The sequence below is a fragment of the Nerophis lumbriciformis genome, linkage group LG10 (genome assembly GCF_033978685.3).
Source record: "Nerophis lumbriciformis linkage group LG10, RoL_Nlum_v2.1, whole genome shotgun sequence".
Taxonomy (NCBI): domain Eukaryota; kingdom Metazoa; phylum Chordata; class Actinopteri; order Syngnathiformes; family Syngnathidae; genus Nerophis; species Nerophis lumbriciformis.
In genome coordinates, this window is record NC_084557.2 from 28,280,332 (window position 1) to 28,306,896 (window position 26,565).

General features: G+C 39.1%; 1 protein-coding gene across 2 annotated transcripts in view; it reads right to left on the reverse strand.

The window, feature by feature from the left end:
• The window catches only part of eea1 (early endosome antigen 1), a 36,190-nt gene that overhangs the window by 7,405 nt on the left and 2,220 nt on the right, over nt 1-26,565 (reverse strand). The window contains exons 3-27 of one of the 2 annotated variants that reach the window (XM_072913930.1): nt 25,159-25,271; nt 24,976-25,030; nt 24,834-24,899; nt 24,666-24,696; nt 24,481-24,585; nt 24,237-24,358; nt 22,247-22,402; nt 19,462-19,476; nt 18,384-18,500; nt 15,389-15,727; nt 15,108-15,257; nt 12,407-12,526; nt 12,030-12,233; nt 11,034-11,234; nt 9,467-9,580; nt 9,229-9,384; nt 8,998-9,137; nt 6,781-7,111; nt 5,690-5,791; nt 5,423-5,617; nt 5,154-5,340; nt 4,787-4,968; nt 1,668-1,799; nt 1,408-1,593; nt 1,110-1,348 (exon numbers count right to left, since the gene is read on the reverse strand). In XM_072913930.1, the coding sequence (XP_072770031.1) occupies nt 1,110-1,348; nt 1,408-1,593; nt 1,668-1,799; nt 4,787-4,968; nt 5,154-5,340; nt 5,423-5,617; nt 5,690-5,791; nt 6,781-7,111; nt 8,998-9,137; nt 9,229-9,384; nt 9,467-9,580; nt 11,034-11,234; nt 12,030-12,233; nt 12,407-12,526; nt 15,108-15,257; nt 15,389-15,727; nt 18,384-18,500; nt 19,462-19,476; nt 22,247-22,402; nt 24,237-24,358; nt 24,481-24,585; nt 24,666-24,696; nt 24,834-24,899; nt 24,976-25,030; nt 25,159-25,271 (3,758 nt within the window). The remainder of the gene's footprint in view (nt 1-1,109; nt 1,349-1,407; nt 1,594-1,667; nt 1,800-4,786; nt 4,969-5,153; nt 5,341-5,422; nt 5,618-5,689; nt 5,792-6,780; nt 7,112-8,997; nt 9,138-9,228; nt 9,385-9,466; nt 9,581-11,033; nt 11,235-12,029; nt 12,234-12,406; nt 12,527-15,107; nt 15,258-15,388; nt 15,728-18,383; nt 18,501-19,461; nt 19,477-22,246; nt 22,403-24,236; nt 24,359-24,480; nt 24,586-24,665; nt 24,697-24,833; nt 24,900-24,975; nt 25,031-25,158; nt 25,272-26,565) is intronic. The other variant, XM_072913931.1, reaches the window with a different exon arrangement.

Genomic DNA, 26,565 nt, shown 5'->3' on the forward strand with positions numbered 1-26,565 from the left:
TTCATCCACTGATCCACAAAATCTTTGGCTTCTCGCGTCTGAATAACGTATACATGAGTCACTCTTATGACCTCTAGGTCGTCCATATCCAGCATTCCAGGATCTGAATTTTTAGGCTACTGGTCTTGTGAACTGAGCAAGAAACTTGGTCCTGAGAGCCAACCAAGAAATTCACGTAAACAGTATTTAGGCTCCTACAGCTGTCATTGGTGATCCTGTGACTCCTTTGGCCATGTCAGGTGCACAGCAGCAGCGGAGACCGAGGAGGATGTGACTTTTACGGCTGCTCCCGCAATATTTTGTATTTTAATACCATATTGAGTAATCAAACAAGAGTCAACAAGTCTTTCATATCATTTGTGATATGTTGGCATGTTAACTTTTAAAAGATTTCAAACAAATACATCCCTCATGGACGGTGAGGGGGCACGGCTCTGGGGGCGGGGCTTTCCACATGAAACTGTAACCTGACTCATGTGAGCAACTGTACAAACACATTTTGTTACAACAATTATTTGACATTTGGGTGATCAGTCACTAAAGTTTGACATATTAGTGTAGTGACTACCTTTTCAAACAGGGTGCAGCACGATTTTCAGTTTTGGCCTCACACATCTGTTTTCTTCTTCACCCTCTTCCTGACACAACCATTTCTTTTTTCTTGTTTTTTCCGCTTGTGTTCAGTTCTCAGAGACTTGGCAATGTCAGACTGACAATCGATTGTTTGCTTCAAAAAGGAGAACGAAGCACCTCCTACTGACTTGTGATTGGTCAGACTGTGCCCAGCTCAACACATTTTCAGTATGTTTTGCATATGTGTAAGGGGGCGGGGTCTGGGCGTGCCAAGCAGGTGTCTGCGGCAAATTTCAAGTAAATTGCGATGTAACAAAGAATTGTGCTTGGATTTGTGTGTGCGGACACTTTCACACGTCTGTATTCTTACTTGCGTACGTCATTTTCTGGATTTTAGTAGGAACACCACACAAGTCTTTGTACATGAGGACCCAGGTTCGTACGCCAAAGCATATTTCTATTCGGCCTGTGGTTGGTAAATCTAACAGTTTGTACAATGAGGGGTTCTTAAATGGAGGCTGCACTGTCAAACTCACCGTTCCAAAAGCGCACGTCTCTCATCCTGGTTGTGTTGTACGGTGGCCTCCAGCACGGCGATCTCTCCCCTGAGCTCGTCCGTCTGCTTGTCGAGCTCGGAGACTCGTCGCTGGCTGCCTTGCCACTCTCTCTTCAGCGTGGCCACGTTTTCATTCAGAGCCGTCAGCTGGACGCCAAGCTTAGCCTCCGCTTCCTCTCCGCGCTTCACCTGCTCTCCCCTGGCTTGCTTTTCAGCCGCCTGCAGAGAGGAGGCGGAGGTCACTCCAACCGCCGCTGACATTGAATGACTCCGCCTACCAGTTGATCCTGGAGCTCCTTGGTTTTGGTGAAGAGCTGCTCTTCTCTCTGGCTCCTGCTGTCCCTGGCGGCCCGGTGCGCTTCCTGTTCCTGTTGGAGGTCACTTTGTGCAGCCTGCACCTGGCCCTGCAGCTCCAATTTCTGCTGGATCAACAACTGCTTGGCTTCCTGCAACTCACGCAGCTCCTAAAGCACAATATGAAGGATTTGTACAATTGTTCACAGCTGACAGTCGAGACGTAGACCTCCCATATTCCTACCTTATCCTTCTTCTCTGTCAGTGATTTCATCTCTGATGTCAGTCTGCTGCAGTTCTTCTCCAGATTACTTTTGGCTTTCAGCAGCTCCTCCATTTTGTTCCTCTCCTTGTCCAGGTCTTCCTTAACTTGAGCCTACGTCAGCACAGAAACAGGAATGAAACATGGTTTTTAAAATGTCATAAAGCATGTTCTAGTCTTTGGTGTTTCTCAGAGCAGTGCAAAAATAAATGTAAAAAATACTTTCCTCAATTTACTGCTAGTCTAAAGAATAAAACCCTAAAACTAATCACTAGCATCATAAGCTAATATTACGAATTATGAAGGTTTCGGCAGCAATGTTTGACGGCAAAATAAAAACTATCTACCATAGGATGCTTGATTTGTCATTTTAGCCCATCATTCTCTAAAAATCTATGCAGGAAGTCCTCGGTTTACAAACAAGTTCTGTTCCTACGACACGTACAATAAGGGTCTGATTTACTAAAGGTCTGTGTGTACTAAAACAGTGTGTGTGTGGGGGGGGGGGGGGGGGGGGGGTGTTGTTGACGTGGTAGCTGGGATGTATATTGTAGCCCGGAAGAGTTAGGGATCTATGGGATTCTGGGTATTTGTTCTGTTGTGTTTATGTTGTGTTATGGTGCGGATGTTCTCCCGAAATGTGTTTGTCATTCTTGTTTGGTGTGGGTTCACAGTGTGGCGCATATTAATAAGAGTGTAAAAGTTGTTTATACGGCCACCCTCAGTGTGATCTGTATGGCTGTTGACCAAGTATGCCTTGCAGTCACTCGTGTGTCTGCAGAAGCCTCATATAACATGTAACTGGGCTGGCACGCTGATTGTATTGGTTGTAGAGGGCGCTAAAGGCAGTGCCATCACGGCACGCCCTTATTAATGTTGTTTGAGAGACATTCGAGAGAATAGTTGCCCTGAAATTCGGGAGTCTCCCGGAAAAATCGGGAGGGTTGGCAAGTATGACGCTGTCAAGCGCCATTCATATAAAACTCGCGGGCCGCACTAACATTACATTTTCATATTAAGGTGCGGGCCGCATGTCTGAGACCCCTGGTTTATACATAGCACAAAGCAAAAAAAAATGTATGCAGTGTTATTTCATTTTAAATTTCAAAAGAGTTTTGTGGCTCCCATTGTTTTCTTTAATTTGTGAAACAGGTCAAAATGGCTCTTTGAGTGGTAAAGGTTGCCGACCCCTGCACTAAACACACCAATAAGCTTGTTAATAGATGTATAATACAACTCCTTTGTTATAGTACATGGGACAATGCACATTAATGGCCATGTCATTTTTTTGCTGTTTTTATCTGCCACACGTAGAAAGCCGGTCCGTTAAAATAATGCATACATTAAACCGGTCCCTGGTGGAAAAAAGGTTGGGGAACCCTGTACTAAAACAAGCAAACCTTGTATGTTTTAACATATTTGGACGGTCAGAAATAAAAAATATTTAACACGTCTGTTCAGCAACATTCTTTTATAATCTCAAAGCAGCCGGAAGACTTAAGGGGCTGATTAAAACAAATTCAATTGATGCTTTTTGGTGTCATTTAATATTTTTTAATGACATCTTTTTCACATAGAAGATATATTACTAACATATATCCTATATGATAAAAAGTTCCTGAGGTTTGTATTTTTTGCGTCTTGAGAAAAAAATGTGTCATGCGTCTCATCGGTAGCAAAAAAAAAGAACAGATAAAAAGTGGTGTCATTATGATAGTACTTGGAGAGCCAAGTTTTTTTTGAGGTAGTACTTGGTGAAAAACGTTTGAGAAGCACTGCTCTAGATAATATGTATGAGATATATTTTAATGTAACTTTTCTGTTTTTTCAGTCTGTCTGCAAGATGTTTGATCCTGGAGATGTTCCCAGGTTGTAAATGAAACCACACCCCACCCTCTTTAAAAGTATCAAAATGTATCTTTTGAAAATGCACACTGTTTAAATATATATCACCGCTATTATTTCAAACAAACTGTTTGGCAAATCATATAGTTGATGTAGATGCCCATATTTGCTGAACAGATTTACTTTACAAAAGAGAAGTGTAGGTAAATGACGCATCAAAAAAGCTGCTTTACCAGCATTTATCTCACTGCATGTTGCAAGTCAATATTGTCAAAGTTAATGTGTTAACGCATGTGATTAATCCTCCCAAAATATTGTATTAATCATGTATAAATGATGATTAATGACAAAATGAATTTTGACCGTGCATGCTCCTTTACCTTAACCGCGGATGGTTACCTGAAAGGTGGCACAGGTCGTTATACGGCGAGTGATCAGGTCAATGCACACGTCAGTGCAAAGATGAGTGAGGATGTTGTCAAATTTCACTTCAAAATACAACCAGACTGAACTCTAGATAAAACTGTTAGCAAGTTTTAAACAAATAAATGACAATTGCTAAAACATTTACAAAATGTTTCTGGATGATATTCTGACTATAAAATTTGATTTGTGTAAAAATCCATCCATCCATCCATTTTCTACCGCTTATTCCCTTTGGGGTCGAAGGGGGCGCTGGAGCCTATCTCAGCTACAATCGGGCGGAAGGCGGGGTACACCCTGGACAAGTCGCCACCTCATCGCAGGGCCAACACAGACAGACAGACAACATTCACACTCACATTCACACACTAGGGCCAATTTAAAACTGATTCAGATTTTTCATTACAGAGCTTTTGATTTGGTACAGAGGCCTGCTGAATCAAATATAATCTTAAAATACAAGCAGCCAGGAAAGTCAAAGAATTAGCAGTGGGATCAGGAATCCAGACATGCAGGGCACCTCCACAAGCCTGGAGAGTGTGCATTACCATCGCCGTGAAAGGCGAGGTGTAGAAGCATGCAGAACGACGGCACAGCCGAGACTTTGACTAACAATGGTGCTAAAAAAACCAAGCCTTGAGAAACTCTGGCGTCCTTCGGTAACACTTGGCCTTCCCAGGGAAATGCACACTGTAAACAAGGGGTGTCCAAAGTGTGGGCAAGTGGATATTTGTGGAGCGGGGACCTTTTTTTTTAGCGTTTTAATAAATGACATGCACATGCGTCATGGCCAATTATGCAAATAAGACGACAATGTCCTCTATTCGTCTCACCTGTTGCTTCTGGAGATCTTTCAAAGCCTTTTCCTGCTGCTGAAGTTTTTTGTCTCGACTGCCAACGTCCTGCTCCAGAGAACTGTGACTCTTCTTCAGCTCCTGAATCTGAGTCTCTAGGACTGTCTGATGGGTCTGGTTAGCCGCCAGCTCCTCCTGGTTCAAATGTAGCCTGTCTTCCGCTACCTACACCAAAAGTGTAATCTTTAAAAATCTTTCCTTGTTATCTCCTTAAAATGTCTCATTATTTGTTGGCTTTTTAGTTGCCGGCCATGCAATCATTGGGCGGTCCACATGTCAGTCATCGTAGCACAGCCACAAACAGATTGCAGTACTGTGAGAAAGCCTGTAACGCAATGTGTAAAACCTACTTTGAGGTCTTGGCGTAGTGCTGACACCTCAGAGTCTTTGCCGTAGAAGTCAGACTGGAGCTTAGTGAGGCCTTCTTTACTTTTTTCCAAGGCCTTCTGTAGTTCTTCTGTCCGGTTTTTCTCAGACGTCAGTTGTTTGCTAACCTTTGACACTTGCTCCTTGAGCTGGTGTTCTCCCTCCACCTGAGAGTAAATGACACACATGATTAGCATCCTCCTCCTGTGGAATACAGCTCATGCAGTACAGTTTGTGCCATTAACTCACCTTCTTAGCATTGACTTCCTGCAGCTCAGCAACTTGCCCCATCAGCTTCTTCATCTCTTCCTCAAAGCTTCCTCTTGCCGTTTTTAGTTGACCCAGCAGCTTCTCCACCTTTTGCTCCTTTTCCCGCAGCACCTCCTGTGTCTTTGAGTGCTGCTGCTGCAGCGACACCAGCTGTCCTTTCAACTCCTTCTCTGCCTGACATTTGTGGACAAACAAATCTTCATTTTCTGCTGCACCTTAAGAGAACTTTGATCTTCTTGACGTTACCTGTCTCGTCTGCTCAAGCAGCTCTTTGGAATCCTTCAACGCCTTTGAGACGCTCTCATTATCCCTCAAAAGGTCCTGTTTTGTCTTTTCACTCGACTTCTCCTAAGCAGTGAAAACACAAACATTGCAGTGGTACCTCAACTTAAAAGTGCCCCAAAGTAAGAATGTTTTGAGAAGAGAGCTGTCTCTCGGTTAATTGCTATGCTTTAAGTTGCAAGCCAAATTTGGAGTTACAAGCATCCCCGTCATGAGTTGATGTCGCAAATGTCACAGTGAACCCCTTAAAATTCGCCCAAAACATATAGACTTACTCGCTAGCATTAGCTTATAGCTAGACATCGACATAACTTTATTTTCCAACCGTTGAAAGGCAGAAAGCGAGTGTGAAGGACAGTGCTGAGAAAAAAAAGTGGATGATCACTGAATTCAAAAAAGAAATCATACAAAACATGACCGAGCATTTTGCCAACGTGGCAAAGCAATTTGAGCGTATCACTGTTGGTCTGCACCACACTGAAGCAGAATGTTAAAAAAATATCTAAACAGCGAATATTTATCCATGAAAATATGGAGAATCTGCTGATGGTGTGTTTGGCGGAGAAGCAGCGGGAAGGAGATTTACCATAGAAGTCCACTCTCCAAGGTAAAAACTGTACATTATTATTACATTGTTTCATAAAACTATTGTAGTCTTTTTAGTACTACATTCTATTGTATTGATTTATACAATATTTATTATCTAAAAGTTTGTTTTTCTTTTTAAAAAAGCATGTCGCATGTTAAAATTGTGCTGTCTTGGGTGGAGGGCAAACACCAATATAAACTGATTTTAATTCATTTCAATGGGAGATGTTGATTTGAGGTGCAAGTGTTTTAGTTAAGAGCTACCGGTACATTACAGAACCAATTAAGCTTGTGACTTGGTATTGAACAGATCATTACTCTTTCCACATGTATTTTAAAAATATGTTTCATTCCTAGGGCCAAGCAAACAATGACAACCCTTTATCATCCAACATTTAAGGTGTTGCTCTGGCCTGCATGCTTCATCTTGTCCCATTCTGCAAATTAATAAGCAAGCAAGAACTAACCTTTTCCTCCACGGCTGCCTTATGATTCTTTCTCTCTGTGTCCAGTTGACTCTGACATTCCTTCAGGGCCTTTCTGGTCTTGCCGAGACTTTCCTGAATGGAGACCAGTTCCTTCCTGTGAGTCTCTTTCTCCTGCTGGGCCTTCTGGAAGTCTGCAGCCAGACTCTGTGCCTTCTTCTCCAACTCTGCATGCTGAGTCTTCCCTTCCTGGGTCAGCTTGACCACACTGAGCTTGAGGGCACCTTTCTCCTGCTCACAGCTCTCCAACTGTTTACGGATGTCACTCAAAGAGGAAGTCTTGGTCCCTATTTCCTCTTGAAGGCTGACATTTCTAAATAGCATACAGTAGTGTAAGTTGTTTGAATGAAATGGAAAGGGCAACAGAGTCGTCATTGAACTGCACATTCACAACACTCCACTGGTCTACTGATAGCATTGATTTGTTGCTGTATCATTTGAATTACCGTATTTTTCCGACTATAAGTCGCAGTTTTTTTTCATAGTTTGGCCAGGGGTGCGACTTATACTCAGGAGCGACTTATGTGTGAAATTATTAACACATTACCGTATAATATCAAATAATATTATTTCGCTCATTCACGTAAGAGACTAGACGTATAAGATTTCATCGGATTTAGCGATTAGTAGTGACAGATTGTTTGGTAAACGTACAGCATGTTCTATATGTTTTAGTTATTTGAATGACTCTTACCATAATATGTTACGTTAACATACCAGGCACGTTCTCAATTGGTTATTTATGCCTCATATAACGTACACTTATTCAGCCTGTTGTTCACTATTCTTTATCTATTTTAAATTGCCTTTCAAATGTCTATTCTTGGTGTTGGGTTTCATCAAATAAATTTCCCCAAAAAATGCGACTTATACTCCAGTGCGACTTATACTCCGAAAAATGCAGTAGTTGAAACAATGTCACAACATTCTCTGTCTTGTATTACTGATGGAACCTTTAAGCTTTCAGCACAACCCACAGATTCCCAGTGAGTTTTATTTAATGCTTTGTGCTGGCTGATTCACTTAGAAAAAATTGACTGTGTCTCATACATTCTGAGCCAATCTTTTTACAAGAGCCCCAAAAATCCCCCCAAAAATATGCTCATTCAATATCTATGGGATCAATACAGCATATATATTCATTTGTTGCTGACTGACTAGCGATAGATATCATTTACATTTACACCGATTTTAGTACCAAATCGGTATTTCTGAAACAGTGCCGGTGCATAAATGTTTCCTGAACCAATACTAAAAATTGTTTTATAAAAATACATTACCGGTACGTTTAAAATAACACATTTTTATTTGTAAGGCTTTTGTGACATAGATGTCACATATATTATTCATGTCTTTTTTTAAGTAAAAAGATAAAAATAAGGTTTTGGTTAATATTAAAGTTATAAATGCTCCCTCTTGCGGGAGCTGAATTAAAAAAAAAAACATTTCAAAGTAATTTAATTACGTGAATAATATGAATGAAATGTTAAGGAATAAATTCAGCAATATGGAGTACAAATCCCAACATGTTGTCATAATTATCACAGTGAAACCAAAATAATTACAGAACACAGCGAATATGCAAAAAAACATGCCGACTGTAAGCTAAGACCCTTACTATTTGAGAAGGACTGGTGTTTAGGGTTCTTGCGTGTTTTGACGAGAGATGAGGCTGTGTTTCGGATAAAAAGTACTTATAGAGTTCCTTCCTGCTGTCCTTTCTTCACATCAAGTTTGCTCATCATCATCACCTGACATGACCCTCAGTGACATTCGTGTTGTGGAAGTTCAGAATTTCGAGGGATTTTTGACCAACTCACTCACCTTAAAACTGTGATTGGTACATAATGAGGAAGTTTTGTGTTGTGACGAGTGCTGGATGTGGTGAAATGTGTGTGTGGTGTCGGATATGATGACTGCTGTTAGCATGTTAAGAGTGACAATACAATTTAAAAAGAGTGTCAGCCTTTTTGTCTGGATAGCTGCACTAATGTGTCAATGCATCGATAGTTACTCCTTTTTTCCTAGTTACTACAGTGCACACTCACAGTAGTGCCATTAAGGAACCAAGTTTGTGTAGCCATCCTTAGACCTGACATATTAGCATGTTTGAAACACTCATCAATAGGGTCATTGTGTTGCACTGAAAAATATTTTTACCTCTAATAGAAATTAATATACAATTTTAGTGTATCTCACCTTGCTCTTTCCTTGTCCAAAAAGTTCTGGAGCTCCTTAGCTTTCTGTTTGACCTGCGAAGCTTCCTTGTGCAGATCCTGTACTTCTTGCTGTGCCTGCTCCCGTGCAGCTTGCACCTCCCCTATCTGTATGTCCAGTTTCTGACAAATCAACACATTTGTTTTAACTTCAATGTTCAAACTTTCCATCTGTTTAAGTGTTCATGAATTTATGAAAGGATGGAACCCTGACCCTATTGAGCCCTTCCAGCCTCTCTGCATGCTGCTCCGAGGCCAGAAGTTTGTCTTTGTGCTCCTTCAAGGAAGCTTCCAGCTGAGTGCACTGCTCCTGCCGTTCTTTGAGCCTCTGTGTCTGCTCTTCCACGGTTTTTTCTACTTTATTCAGCTCCTGCAAGAGGCAGCATGTATAACTAGGATATTACCCAAAACATTTTTTTAAATCTTTTTATTTAAAAACATAAATATGTTACCTGCTGCTTATCCTGTAGTGCATGCTGAGCAGATTCTAGGTTGTTGTCTAGATTGGCCTTCTGTGCAGCCTTTGCTGCTTCTGTGGACAGCAACATCTCCGTTTTTGCCTTCAGCTGGTGGAAAAACACACCAAAGCTCAGGAATGGGAATTTGTCTCTCGAGATCAAAAAGTATTTTAAAGGAATCCTATTACCGGTACGCAAAACCAACTTTTAATATCTATTAGTATCCGGTTTTGTGTATTAGGGATCAGCATAAGTACCGTAAATTCTAAAGATATTTTTAAGATGACAAAAAACGCTTATGGAAGTCACCGTTGTGGCCTTCAAAGCCCTCCCTGCCCCCATCAACGATTCGTATACACACTGCAAGTGTATATATATAATGTAGTAACAGACACATCCATACACACTGCAAGTGTATATATAATGTAGTAACATCCATAATAATAAGTAATATGTGCAATATTTACCGTATTTTGGTCATTTTATGCATTACCGGAACTTATTTCCTCGGTGCATTTATTCCCTTTTCCATAACATCGCACTTCTGACTTCCGGCAACAAATTGTGTGTTCTTACTTCCGGATACAAACGCGAGCATGTTCTCATCACGTTAGACTTAGTAATGGACAAAGACGACTATTTTTTGACAAGTGAGGATTCACAACCTTATCTTTTTGAAGCTGAATATACAGAGGATGAATTACTGCATCAAGAAGCGAGCACGAAGAGAGGGTGAACCGTTGGAGCAGACGAAGTCAGGAGAGTGAGGTCGACGTGACTTTTGACGGGGTAAATGTGGAACTTGGAGCCATGTTTTTTTGACATTAATGGCGTGCTTACCTAAAGTCAACTTGAAAAAACTTCCCCGGCCAGCTGGACCAAACGCACAACTGAGTGAGTCACTTTAATATCGATCATGAGACACGTAGCACGTCATGCGTGTTATTACAACTACAGTACATACGCTGTCAAGCTAGCTGTGTGGAAACAAAACATTAAATGTGGACTAATACTTTACAGATACTGTAATATGATTGTTCGTGATTTTCAGTCAGTACGGATTGGTGTCCTATTGCATTGTGTTGTGGATTATAAACTCAAATGTGATTTAGCTGGTGATGTAAAGGCTAGCTTATCTCTTGCCATAGCTAGCTCATGGCTAATACCGTAGCACACAGAGGCGTTAATACGCTAGAAAAAGAGTAGCTCAGTGTTCGCTGTTAAAATAACAATGTTGCTATAGTTTGATTACTATACAGGCTACAGAGCGTGAATTAAGTATTGTTGGCGGTTTTTGGATGCATTCTTTAAGTGATTTAGAGGTATAATGGATTGCTCACATTAGCTGCATTGCATCGCCACCAAGAACGAGCCAATTTTTACATGTTAGAATGCAAAAAAACAAAATGTCTCTCAAAATAATTGTGAAAATTCTACAAGAAAGTGCAGTTCTCCTCTAAATGTAAAAAAAAAAAAAAAAAAAAAAAAAAAAAAAACCTCACAATATGACCCCTTTAAAGAATAAAAATACATGGCATTACTAGCAGGAATAAGAGCCTACCTGAGAGTCCAGCTGGGTCACCTTGTCCTTGCTGTCTGCCAGCTGAGCGGTGATCTCAGTGACAGAAGTCTCTAGCGTGTGGGCTCGATCCTGTGAAGAACGCAGGAGAGTTTTCTGCTCCTGAACTTGTTTGTGTAGGTTATCCTGGGCTTGTTTGTTGCTCTCAGATTGGTTCTTCAACTTGTCTGTCAACTGGGATACCTTAATATTGCACACAAGACAAACTGTTATTCACTGACCAGACAGTTCTTAAGGTACAACTGTAAAAAACCTAAAATGAATCACACTGAAGGGTGTATATCAAGGGTCCCCAAACTTTTTGACTAGGGGGCCGCATTGGGTTAAAAAAATTTGGCCAGGGCCGGGCTGTAATATATATGCGCAATGATGTCACGTTATCGATGGGAAAATGCATTTTTAGACGATATGATTTGCCTGAGCGGCTAGGAGACACCGAGAGTAACACGCCGTAGTTTAGGGACCCCTGGTGTATATGATACATGAAATAAATAAGTCCATTCAGATTTAGCAGGCCTTTTTTTGTGATAGTAAAATGCCTGAATTTGCGGCACCTTTTTCAGAAAGATACGGCGAAAGTTGCGCTGTGATTTTTGTTGTTGTTTAAGTGTTCTTTGTAACCTTAACCTCAAAGCACAGGATTGCAACACAAATTGAAAAACAACACTAAATTGGCCCTAGAGTGTGAATGTGAGTGTGAATGGTTGGCTGTCTATCTGTGTTGGCCCTGTGATGAGGTGGTGGCTTGCCACCTGCTTCACTATTTAAATAATACAAATTCAACAACATATAAGGTGAAAAATGTCACAATGGAATGAGATACAATGTTTGGTCTACATTGAGATCACATGTATAAAACTCATAAAATGAATATGATCTAAACAAAAGAGTAAAAATATCTATGGCAGACATAGCACTATGACCTACCGGGTTTCTCCCACCACAACTGACGGGTAATATGTTTGTGTGTTAACTCACTTGTTCTTGTAGTGTGTGATTTTTCTCTTTGAGTTGGTTAAGCAAAGCAGTCTCTCCCTCTCCAGCTTGGATCTTGGCACACAAATCTTCTCTTTCTGCTTCCAGCTGGCTCACGATGTCCTTACTCTTCTGTAGCAGAGCTTCCAGATTTTGAATCTTCTGGTCCTTATCTCCAATCTGGCGCAACACCTGCTCCAGGTCGTTCTACCGTGAGAGGACAAGGTCACACAACGGCAAGTAAGGTACTTTGTTTTATGTTAAAAGCAGTGAATAAAAGTGAATCTAGTCACAAAAGAAAACCACAAGTACCGTACCAGCAAAAAAAAAAAAAATCGTAATTTTACTGTTAATTTTATTAAAATACGTGTTAGCTTTACCTGAGACTCGCGTAGTTTACAGTTGGTATTCTGCTGTAGTGCCAGCAGCTCCTGATGCTGCTGCTTGGCTTTCTCCAGCTGGTGTTGCAGGTCTGTGTTCTTACTGGCACTTTCCTTCATCTAAAACAAATAAAACAGCATTCTGAGTATTGTAAATGTATTTTCTTCATTCATGTTTCTATACTACACCTGTAGTGTACTGTAAGTTTAGGTCACTCATTTTAGAAATAATTTCAATAAAAATGAAGTACATTTACATCATTTAAAAGGTGAACCTTACATCATCAAACAATCAGTTTAAGCTTTAGTCTTAAAGTCATCATCTTTACTGATATCAATTCTATTAAACATCCATTGATTGTTTTTTAGTTTATTTTTCAAACATACATACAAGGTTACATTAGTGTGCTGCCCTCTTCTGGCAGTTGTCCCACATAATATTGGTTATGTTACATGTTTGAGAGTTTAATGTTTGCCGCATTAGGCTTCAGCGGCAGCAGCAGACTACCCCAGTATTGCAAAGTCAGCAGTCATATCTTCACTTACACCAGTGCTTATCAATTATTTTTGTCATGACCCCACATGGAGACAATTTTTTTCACTATCCCCCCCAAATTGAAATCCAATTGAAAACCTTATAATGTTTACTTATTTACCGCTCTTTAAGTTGCTGGCAGCAGCACTTACATGCCACCGAGCTAAAGACTTGTGTATTATTTTCACACGCCCCACGGACACCTTATCGTATACTTAAGTATACTTGGTCATATTAATGATTAATTCAAGCAGTTCTGCCACCAAGCTTGAGGCTTGTGTATTGTTTAAAGCAGGGGTGCTCATTACGTCGATCGCAATGCTACCGGTCGACCGCGGAGGGTGTGTCAGTCGATCGCCAGCCAGGCATTAAAAAAATAGTCCTAAAAATGAGCGATCATAAATCTTCACTATGACGTCACTTTCGTCACTTGATTGACATTCACGGCACCCGAGGGTCTTCTGAGATGACGCTGGCTGCTGCCAGCTCATTAAAATTACCGACAGGAAGGCGAGAAACACTTTATTTCAACAGACTCTGGCGCCGTACCTGTCGTCAAAACTCCAAAGACCGACTGCACAGTTGCACAATAAAAGCGCTGCTTCATCCTGCCTGCGCTAACAAATAAGAGTCTCAGAAAGCTGGCGTGCACAAGCTAGCAAGCTACGGAGTTTGCCGCCAATGTATTTCTTGTAAAGTGTATACAGAGGAGTACCGAAGCTGGACAAATAAGATGCCAAAAACCAACCACTTTCATGTGGTATTGGACAGAAAGGAGGACTTTTTTTCTCCTCCATTCGAAAATGCGGACGTTATCAGCACCACTGTCTGATTCCAATCAATGCAAGTCATCAGAATCAGGTAATACACCAACTTATATTCTTGTCTTCATGAAAGCAGGAATCTATATGTGTTAAACATGCTTGTATTATCTTTAAACACCTTTAACTTATTAACAATATTAACTATATGTGTTAAACATGCTTGTATTATCATTAAACACCTTTAACTTGTTAACAATATTAACTATATGTGTTACACATGTTTGTATTATCTTTAAACACCTTTAACTTGTTAACAATATTAACTATATGTGTTAAACATGCTTGTATTATCATTAAACACCTTTAACTTGTTAACAATATTAACTATGTGTTAAACACGCTTGCATTATCTTTAAACACCTTTAACTTATTAACAATATTAACTATATGTGTTAAACATGCTTGTATTATCATTAAACACCTTTAACTTGTTAACAATATTAACTATATGTATTAAACATGCTTGTATTATCATTAAACATCTTTAATTTATTAACAATATTAACTATATGTGTTAAACATGCTTGCATTATCATTAAACACCTTTACCTTGTTAACAAAAACATATATTTCATAAATAAGTAAATATAAATTATATATATGAATGAGGTAGATCCCCACGACTTGATCAATTGAAAAGTAGCTCGCCTGCAGAAAAAGTGTGAGCCCCCCTGGTTTAAAGGTTAAAAAAGACGCTAATACTGAAAGTTCCTTGCCTATCACCGCACATCCCCCTCAGGGAGGCCCAACCCATTATTTGAGAAGCACTGACTTACACAGAGTTTGGTGACTATATGCCTGTAAGTAGTTATGAATATGCTTTTTTATACATCAACTTTGTTCCCAAAACATATCATTGGTTAAACATTTTAAAAATAATCGCGACACAAATTGTTAGTATCAAGCTGTCAGCTTTTTTTTCCTGAATAGTTAAATTGCTTATTACAATTCATACAACGCTGTATTGATGATTTAACATGCTTTTTACATGTTTTTGCATTTTATGTGTGTATTATTGTACCGGTACTTTGTTTTATGTCCTTAGTTTTACAGTTATTTCATTTGGAAGCAATCAATAAACCTCAACTTGAAAGTTTTCTTTTTTCATCCCTAAATAAAGAACTGTTTACCTATCTGCCAATCTAAAAACTAACATTTGGGGGTGGGGGACATGTCTGACAAAGTAAGAAGAAGCATAGCTTATTTAGTTACCCGTTCTCTGCATCACAGCAATCACTGATTCGACTTGTTCACTCCCTGTTTTGAATATACACCACTTACAATGGCTACAATAAAGTCAGAAATGCACCCACTACCTCTGCAGGCTAAAGTTAATGTCTACCTGTTCTTCAGCACGGGAGAGTTTAAGCTGCAGGTCAGCTGCTTGCTGCTCTCGATCCTTCAGTTTCTCCCCAGACAGCTGCCTCTGTTCTTTTAGACGACCTTGGAGTTCTCCCACTTGCCTCTCTGCCTCCAGTAGTTTTGCATGCAGCTAGAAATAGCACAGGATGAGAGAAGAGGATTTTGTCTCAGAAGAAAAGACTGCTTTAAAGACACTTCAGGCAATGTGCCCTTTTTGAAGAAGCTTGCAATGGCCAACCAATGGTCATGGATTGGACTCACCTGACTGATTTCCGTCTGCTGGTGAGCACCTTGGTTGTCCTTCTCTTCCCTTTGCTGCTCCAACTGCTTCCTCTCAACCTTCATTTCTGCATGTTTCACCTCCAGCTCTGTGATCTCACCCTTCAATTTGGCCACCTCTTCAGCTTTCTCTCCCAGCTCCACATGGGCCTTTAGCAGGGACTCCTCTATCCCGTTGGCTTTGGTCTGGAGTTCCAAGATCGCTTGCTCTTTTTCTCTCAGGCTTTCTTGACCTGCCTTTCTGGCAGCCTTTTCGGTCTTTAGTTTTTCCTCCAGCTCCTGATACTTCTTCTCTTTGTGTGCGAGCTTTTCAGAAAAACTCTAGAGGAAGAAGGGAGACCGTATGAGATGGGTCATGTGTCATTACAGTGCTAGAAAAAGCTATCATTGAACAAGAGTTAAAGCCATGAAGAAAAATGTGACAAAACAAAAACAAAAATAAACGTAAATAAAAGTTAAATTGTCAGATATTTGCTTAGAGAGTAGATGTTTCCGCACAATTCTTTGACCTCAAAAATACATGTTTGGAGTATTGAATATGATTAGAATATTTGAGCATTATGTTTGTGTTCAATTACAGTAAGTACAGTATGTTTATCCTAAACATTCCTGCCACTTTATTTTACACACTATGGCATTTTTTACTGAGTTGTATTTATTTTTTGGGACAATTCTACAATAATATCATACCGTGGCCTTAATTGCTGGGTTGCATATGACGTCACATCCATTTCTTCTTCACGGCTTAATTCACATGATGGTAAACTAGCTTAAGTTTTGCACTAAAACAAGTGAGAGTGAGTGTAGAGTTTGAGCAGAAAATGCTGTATTGCTGTTCTGTTCTTGGGTGTTCCAGTAGTTCAAAATGATAGATAAAAAGAGCTTTCATAGAGTCCTGAAATAAGTGGTTCATAAAAGCAATAAAGTCAGGGAAAAAAAGAAAGTGCGTCGAAAAAAATGGCTCTTAAAAATATCATTGTCATCATCTTATGGAATACAATTGGACCATGCCTGTGGCTGAATAGATCACTTTGAAAATGTGTGGGTGAACATTTCATTTGTTGGAGAAACTTTCTGTGATGCAATCAAGTTTATTCTCTACTATTTCAGTAGTGTTAGAGAGCAGAACTAAACGTAAAGAAAGGACAAGAGATTGCATTAGTTTGTATTTTTTGCCGCTCGCCTTTCGGAACCGTGAACCGGCATCCGCTTCCCACCGGGGGGTTTCGGGCACCCAACTCGCCTCCCTCCCATGGAGGGAGTAGGGGGGTTTAATGTCTCTAGTGGTTGCTATGCCTAAAAATAACTACAAACTAACATCATATTAAGTCTTAGTAATAAACATTGTAATTGTTGGTCAAACCCACTGTATTTTCGTTGTTGATTTTCATATCAGAAACTAAAAGCTTAGTTGTTCAAATAATCCAAGTGCTTTATTCGGCACGGATGACCACATAACTTCTTTAGTGCTATTTGTTATTCATCAAGAAAATATCCTTAAAAGTATTAATAAACTAGATGAATACAGCTCTCGAAGGCTCAACAGCATAGACTGAATCTTGATATCCCAAGCAAACATTGGACATGTGTAGCTAATTAATGAGAAAATATAAACTTCACACCATAAAAACAACGCAGACATGAATTGAAGATTAGACTTATATTTGTAGCAAGAAATCACCTGCAAATCATTAGAGTCACGATCACAGCAGCACGGCACTCGTCAATCAAATACGTTACTTAGCGATGCACGAATAAATCCAACATTGTCTTTCAGAATCAGAATCAGAAGAGTTGGCGCCATCGCGCATATATAACACAGAATAGAATAACATGAGCTGTAACTGGGCTGGTTTCACTGGTTAATGCTTAGTTTGTGTGGACCCTCCACATGATGTGCCTCCAATTTTTCCTTCACTTGTGAGGGTCAAATGAGGTGAGGTCATGGCAAGCAAGCAGTAATGTCTTGGTGATGATGAATTGTATAAATCTTTCAAAAATTATTTTTCTTAAAGATGGTAGAAATCCACTCCATCCCATTTTAAGTATTTTTTTCATGATCGCTTATATATTTGCCTTAAACCTTCCAAAATACGCCCGAATCTGCACTTATAGGTAAATAAACAGTAGCGTAATGGTAATCTAGACCATCGCCTGAAACCCGGAAGTGCCTCTAGGTCACGTGTTTGCAACCCAGCAATACCGTGATAATATCGTATCTTGAGATTTTGATACTGATACATTCTTACTAAAAGGATTACAGAAGTCTCTTGAAACTTGAAAAATTCTCAACAAAGTACATTGTACAATAAGCAGCAACAATTAATAAATATGACAAATAATGACTAATAACACAGATTTGTTTTTAAATGTGTGTATAATTTTTTTTTGTCTTTTTAAAGAAAATATATCAAATAAAATATATATGAAATATACCCCACACCACCACACCCAAAAACACTTAGGAACTAATGCAAGGTTTGACATTCTATCACAGATGTAATGTATGCATTATTATGTAACATGTGTACAGTATTGTTTCTTCCAAATTCACCTATAGTACATCATAAAATAAGCTGCCAGGAAGAAAAGCCATCTGCTAAGTATGGAAAAGAACAAGCATCTGACGCTTCAACACTCAAGTGTAAAGTGCTTGTATGGCATTTCTAAAAGGGAAGGTTTTACGACAGCAGCAGGCTTGGAATAACATGGTATGTGTCCAGCACTTGCCCTGGTGTCAGCTCTGGCTGTACACTTGGCAACAAGGAGATAAAGAATTAAATAATTGTTACCATAAAAGCGTGCTGTTAAGTAGGGAGCGCGACAAAACTACTGTTTTTTTCCCCGGTTTTCCACAGAATGTTCTTCCTGTTTTGTTGGCCTTGCTAATTAAATATTATCCTGGCTGATGTGTGAAAGTGCTTACTGTAACACACATCTTACTCCATTTAGTTGTCACTGTTGGTGTGCAGGTTACCTGACTTTGCTGTTGAACATTATTCAGGTCACTCTGTAGCTGGTGGATCTGTTGTGTGTAGACCGCTGCTTCCTGTGGACCCTTCTGCAGCTCTGCTCTCAGTTGGGATATGGTCATCTGAAGGAAAGTTTGGAGGGATACATTAAAAGCTTTTTCACATGACACCTCAAGAGCGGCCTAAAATTAATTCACACATTTGTCCCTCATTAATAAACCCTATCACATAAAAAATTATGTAAAAAAAGCATTAAATAAATATTCTAGGTTAAAATATGTTTGGTGCAAGAGGTAGACCCAACAATGCTAAAATATATATCTATATACATACTTTTTTTTTTTCAAACATATTTGACATTATCTACCATCAACAGAGGCACACGCTTATCTTTTAGTAAAAAGGAACCCTTAAAGGGAGAAATATTAGATATTTAGAGAGACATTTTGCTGTAAGCTTGAAATAGGAAAAAGTAACGGTGTACAAATATAGGACCAAAAGAAATAGCTGCCGAACAATGAAGAAGAAATAGCCGCCACCATTTAATTTTAAAAGGGACATTTTTGTACAGTTAATTAGTGGGACAATTCTAAAAAAAAAAAAAGAACTCTGGTTTGCGGCCACAATTAAACCATGTAAACTTGTATGATGACCCTGCCTATTTAAGATTCCAAATCGAGAATCGTTAAGAACCCGAATCAAAACAAGGAACCAAAATCTGAACCTGAATCGTTCAAAATCAAACAAGGCCCAACAATAATAAGATACACATGGGATCCAAATTTTCATTTTCAATGGCCTTCCACAGAATATTCCTTAACATTATAAAAAAAATTCTCAATTTGTGTATAGTTTTGCCATGTTTTATAGGACAGAATGAATATCCTGAGGCAAGTTTAACCAATATTCATTCAACACAGTAAATAAGATTTGAAAATAAAAAACAAACAAAAAAAAAACGAATGGCACAAGATTTCTGAACTGTTAAAGAACATAAAACGACAACTTTGGACACACATAAATAGGAAACATACTAGCGCAAAGAAAATAATTTCTAAAACTTTAAAGTCAAATTGTCTTTACCTCCAATTTACAAATCTTGAGGAAAGAATGAAAGTTGGAGCGAAGTTCAGTATGTGGAGGCAGACGAAGAGGGGGAGGAAAACAGACAGACAAAGGTAAGCCACATTAGTCACAGCCAACTGCCTCACAGAACTAAATGCAGCTCAGAGAAGTCACTTTACATCACAAAGAAGAATAAACTATGATATCATTCGGTGGGATACACGGTTGTCAAATTTAAAACTCCTCTTGTCTTGATTCTCTTTTTTTTGTAGAAGTCACGTCAAGCATAATAAGAGCATTTATGCTAATAATTTGCTCTTTATATTCTAATTGGAGAAAAAGACTCAATATCAAATGCATGGTTGTAGACAGCTATGGTGCATCCTTCTTGATTTCGTAATGCATTCCATTATGCAAATGGATAATTAACACTGGCCTAATCTCTACACAGCATTAATTTGGGCTTCTGTTTATGTTTATGTGTGACGTCTCTTCATAATTAGGAATAGCATTACTTTTGTAACTTGTGTGGAGTATTTTGAGTCATTCCGTTTACTTCTATGGGGCAAAATGTGACCAGAGATCACCTGCATTATACATCTATGCTGCATGTCCAAGCAGATACAGCATACACAAAGTTTAAAAGGTACAGTAAGTTTATTATTAGTATTTTCATAATCAGGTTTTAACTGAATTTTGAAATTACACAATAGCCTTATATGGGGAAACAGTAGTGAGTCACCTGTTGCTAAATTGTAACGATTGATCGAAACATCCATGGATCGATTTAAATTCCTAAATTTCAAATATATTGATCTGTGCTCGGTAAGTTTGCCTTCAAAGAGTTAGGTATCGACCCAAGATCATTTTAAAAGGGAATCGATACTAGAAAAACGAAAACATTAGATTTAAGAACGGTAGACTTTATATGAAGTTTAGCACTTTTAATAATTGAGATGTTCAACGTTAACTCTATTTTCCTGTCTCTGGCATCATCAATACAAAAACGGCGGATATCAAGAATGGTCACATCAAACGCAAACGCCACAAGACAATAGTGTATTATTTGTGACATGTGACTGTGTGCCTTTAAGAGGTGGTGCTGTTGTGTGTGCGAGTGCAGCAGACTAGTTAACTGAGTGTTGAGTGTCCAAACAAGAGTTTTGGCGAACAGCAGCTCTAGTATATATGTGTTTTGATTCCCTGAGTTTGTTAACGCTTGTTAAGAAAGCGCCTGAGAATATACTTTCGACTGTGTCTCTCCTTCTTCCATTGCCAGGCATTACGATATCATAACTTTTAGCTACAGCACGATTGCAAAAGCCACGACAAATACAAACGCCACAACACGATGATAAAGCCAATACACAACCTTACATCACGAAAGACGCAGCCGACACAACAGAAGTGACAGAGGTGCAAGTTACCGCAACGCACAGACTCCTGTAACTCAAAGAGAAGTCATTTGATTTGATTATTAAGCAGGTAAAAATACTCTTAAAATGTTGGTTAGTGTACTTTTATGGAAAATTGCTTGAATGTTGAAAATGTGAGCAGTTAATTCAACCTAAAAGTTGGTTGCACTTTAGTCACATAAGATGTGAATGCATTGGCCATTAATGGTTTTTACTTGCATGTTTGTGTTCATAAGTAATTTATACCTGATTCGCTACCTATCTACCATGAATTGATTACGTGGACCCCGACTTAAACATGTTGAAAAACTTATTCGGGTGTTACCATTTAGTGGTCAATTGTACGGAATATGTACTGAACTGTGCAATCTACTAATAAAAGTGTAAATCAATCAATCAAAAACCTAATTCCCGTGTAAGAAATATAGGAAACTTCACCTGCAGTGTCCAGTATACAGTATTTATTTCACATTCACACTGGTTAATTTTTTTGGATAAAAAGTTACTGAATCGATTTAAACTCACTGAATCGTTTCGGATTGATTGAGACTTTTATTAGTAGGTTGCACAGTGAAGTACATATTCCGTACAATTGACCACTAAATGGTAACACCCGAATAAGTTTTTCAACTTGTTTAAGTCGGGGTCCACTTAAATTGATTCATGATACAGATATATACTATCATATATACTATCATCATAATACAGTCATCACACAAGAAAATCATCAGGGTGTATACATTGAATTATTTACATTATTTACAATTCGGGGTGTGGAGGGGGGGCGGGGTTAGGTTTGGTTGTTATCATCAGTCATCAACAATTGAGAACAGAGAAATTGATATTGAAACAGCGTAGGTCTGACTTGGTAGGATATGTACAGCAAGTAGTGGACATAGAGAGAGAGAGAGAGAGATCAGAAGGCATAAGAAAAATATCTGCATTTGATTGTTTACAACAATCCGGGGAGGGTGTTAGTTTAGGGTTGAAGTTGCCTGGAGGTGTTCTTTTAGTGCGGTTTTGGAGGATAGAGATGCCCTTTCTTTTATACCTTTTATACTATCATATCTTTCTAAAAAAAAATATCGTCCCTGAATCGTATCAGCAACCACAAATATCGAATCGAACCTTTGTTAAAAAGAATCGTTACACTCCTACTCTTAATTAATCAATCTGTCATACACAGAGCAAATTTTGTGCTACTTGACAGAAAAGTTCAATGGATGACTTAAAGGGGAACTGCACTGTTTTTGTAATTTTGCCTATCACTCACAGTTATTATGTGAGACAAGCACACATATGTTTTTCTGTTTTTTATGTTCCCCTTTAAGAACAATTGAAGTGAAATAGGGCGCAGTAACAAATGTAATATATTGCATCCATCTCACCTCTGAGGTAGTGAAATTAGCCTGTAGTTTTTCATAGTGGTTTCTGAGGCGCTCCGACTCATCCTCCCTCTCACGGGTCATACTGTCCATCAGTGTTTGAACCTGCACAAGCTCCCTCTGCAATACCTCAACATCCTCCACACCGGGTCGCTGCAGCTGGAGGGCAGTACAGAGGCAGTTGGTACACGCACAGGAATACAGTACATTGGAGATTGAACTAGGGATGTTCCAATCAGGGTTTTATGCTGCTGATTCCCATACCGATCATCCATGACTGAGGTCGCCCAACTCCAATAGCGATCACATGTATTAACTGTAAATGTTTCAATTTATTTATGGCGAGTGCTATTGACAGTGTAACAATCGCTACATTTTTTCTTTGTTTCTTGCATTGCATAAAGAGAGCACAGTACCAGGTCAAATTCCTTGTGTGTTAAACATACGTGGCCAAAAAATATGATTCTGGTTCCACTAGGCCACTCAGTGGCCTAGTGGAACCAGAGATCGGTAGGTTGTGAGTTCAAACCCCGGCCGAGTCATACCAAAGACTATAAAAATGGGACCCATTACCTCCCTGCTTGGCACTCAGCATCAAGGGTTGGAATTGGGGGTTAAATCACCAAAATGATTCCCGGGCGCGGCCACCGCTGCTGCCCACTGCTCCCCTCACCTCCCAGGGGGTGATCAAGGGTGATGGGTCAAATGCAGAGAATAATCTCGCCACACCTAGTGTGTGTGTGACAATCATTGGTACTTTAACTTTAACTTTAACTTTAAATATCAACACAATATTTAAACTCATTTCTAATTTTCTCTTATGACATACAAATTGTTTGAGCAAAGGTAAGTCACTAATACACAATAACTAAAAATAGAAAAATCCAAAACTGCTATTTATTGCTCATTTGCATCCTTTGGTTTTTGCCCTCGATATCTTCCTGTGTTCAGGGAATTATTCCCGAAAGTTTGTAAACATTGCCAAAAAAAAAGAAAATAGCGATTTAATCACTTTAGTATCGTTCATACTGTGTATTGATACTACTACTGACACCCTTTGTATCGACACTACCAATTTATCGATCAATACGCCCTCCTCTTAAATGTCGTTTACTGACTGTGACAATTCTGACACACCAACAGTTGTTGTTATATTATCCTCTTTCTAGAGTCTTGTTTAAATCTAATTGTATTGCATGTTCTCCCTGTGACTGCGTGGGTTCCCTGCGGGCACTCGGGCTTCCTCCCACCTGCAAAGACATGCACTTGGGGATAGATTGATTGGCAACACCATATTGGCCGTAGTGTGTGAATGTGAGTGTGAATGTTGTCTGTTTATCTCTGTTTGCCTTGCAATGAGGTGGCACTTGTCCAGGGTGTACTCCGCCTTCTGACCAAGGGCGGCTGGGATAGGCTCCAGCCCCCACGCTACCCCGAGAGGGACAAGCGGTAGAAAATTGATATGAAAATGTCATACCACAGTTAATGATGTTAACTTCATGTTAATAGCGGCTGACTCTCTGCTGTAATGTGGTTCATCTACACTTCTTAAAAAGTTTACTAAGCTCTTTTGTGTTGTTTAAAGCTAGCTTAGCGGTTAGCTTAGCTATTACAATGCCTGCTCTTGGTTTGCTCTCATTGTGTAACAAGGTTAGCCTTGTCCTCCAGTGATAATGGATACATGAGATACTAAAAATGCAGTTCATTTGCCTTAATGGAGGTGATTATTATTATCTTAGGGGAGAGGCTCCACATTAAAAGACATAATTAGCTGCCAGTCGCTTGTCAGCCGGGGGACTAAAAGTAAATAAAGCATCACCCAGAAGGGATCGGCGTCTGTGATCGGCATTGAAAAGCATTATTTGGCAATGGTGATCACTTACTTTTTTATTTACAAAAATCGGCCGAACCTGATCGAAGATCAATCAATCCCTCGATTCAACATTTTTTGCTTAATGTTTTTGACACCATGGAATCCTGTTGCGGGTTTTACCAGTTCAGTGTGGAGACCCTCTGTCGCCTTTTTCTCCTGCTGCAGCTGTTCAGTTAGTTTGGAAAGCTTCTGGTCAGCAGCTTCCCTCAAACTTCTTTCTTCATCATAGCGAGACTTTATGTCTGGTGTACACAAAACACTATTTATTACAATCGTATCAAAGTTATGATCTTTAAATCAAAAACATAAAAGGTCAAATAAAAAAAATTGCATAGGAGCCTCCCAGTCACATGCCCACACTGACCTACTATCTCTGTGGCCAGCTGGGCAGCCTTCTGTTCAAAAAGGTCTTTCATCTGCTTAATGTTGAACTTTTCTGTCTCTGCTTCATTCAACTTCTTTTCTAATACTAAAAAGGAATGAGGAGCACACATTAGTGACATTGTTGCAATTTTTGGTATGCATGTGTGTGTGTGGCGCAACAACCACCTGAATCCTCCGAACTCATCTGTTCGTCATTCTGCGGAATTGAAGAAAAACAGTGTGACAAAATACCGCATGAAAAAGCGTAGCCATCATGTCTATGACAAACTATTTAACAATGTTTCTATTCAATGAAGCCACTTTAATACATGTTGAACATCTTAAAGGAATTACTTGCTTCAGGTGTCCTTGAACTTTGTCTAGCTCTTTTTTCAGCTCACCAGAGAACCATCTTTCTTCCTAAGTAGGAGAGGAGAACAAAGAATGTTTTATTTTAACTACTGCCTATAAATATAGTGTAAAAAGTTGAGCATACCTTAAGCGAGACATGAAGGTCTTGCACCTCCTGCCGTAACATTGAGAGGTCCTCCCTAGACGAAAAAAATGAAGTTTAATCAATTATAATTTGTCCTGTGATTGTCTCATTTAGGTGTACCCAGATTCTTGCCATAAATCAACTGGTATAAAAAATAGATGAATGAGTAAATGTCAACGCCACCTTGTAGGGGCCATATGAGCAGGGAGGTCTCCCGTGTCATGGAACAGCTCGTAGTGCTTGAACAATTCCTCTGCAGAGTTATGGGACTTCATGCATTGAGGACAGATGAAGCCCTGTAAACAGTGGTACACATTATCATAACCAACCACTTTAATATTAAGAACTCTACTTAGACGTGGGCCGAATATATGGGAAAATATTGTCCGAAAAATCAATGCAGATCAAGAGTATTTTGCCAGCATTATTTTTGAGAAAAAAATAAGCACTAATTTAATCATAGTATATAATAATAATGCAATTATTTATTTCAAACGCAATAAACTTTGATGTCTCAATAGTTAGTTTTTTTATAACCATTGTAAAGTCAAGAACATTTAATTATCCTAATTAGGTAAACGTACAATAGAAATGAAAAAATACTCTCGATTTATTTTAGCAAAAATTGCACTTCAACAATATTGAACATCCTAAAATACAGGTTTTTTCCCACATTGGAAAAATTGCGTTAGGTTTCACTTTCCTACGAATTTGGCATACCGTATTTTTTGGAGTATAAGTCGCTCCGGAGTATAAGTCGCACCGGCCGAAAATGCATAAAAAAGAAGGAAAAAACATATATAAGTCGCACTGGAGTATAAGTCGCATTTTTTGGGGAAATGTATTTGATGAAACCCAACACCAAGAATAGACATTTGAAAGGCAATTTAAAATAAATAAAGAATAGTGAACAACAGGCTGAATAAGTGTACGTTATATGACGCATAAATAACCAACTGAGAACGTGCCTGGTATGTTAACGTAACATATTATGGTAAGAGTCATTCAAATAATTATAACATATAGAACATGCTATACGTTTACCAAACAATCTGTCACTCCTAATAGCTAAATCCGATGAAATCTTATACGTCTAGTCCCTTACGTGAATGAGCTAAATAATATTATTTGATATTTTACGGTAATGTGTTAATAATTTCACACATTAGTCGCTCCTGAGAATAAGTAGCACCCCCGGCCAAACTATGAAAAAAACTGGGACTTATAGTCCGAAAAATACGGTACTTGCTGATTTGTCTGTGTTGAAATTGTTGTTGACAAGAGGGTTAACTACGTTAATTGAATTCAATCAACAATCAATCAATCATCCATCCATCCATCCATTTTCTACCGCTTATTCCCTTCGGGGTCGCGGGTGGCGCAATCAAAGTTTATTTATATAGCCCTTAATCACAAGTGTCTCAAAGGGCTGCACAAGCCACAACGACATGCTCGGCTCTCATCCCATAAGTGAATAAATGTGCTCAGGTGCTGAGAGCGATGCAGAGAGTCTTGTACCGTTGAAAGCGAGAGACGGAAAAAACAAAAACACATGGACTATTTTTCGATGACAATTTTTCGACGACAATT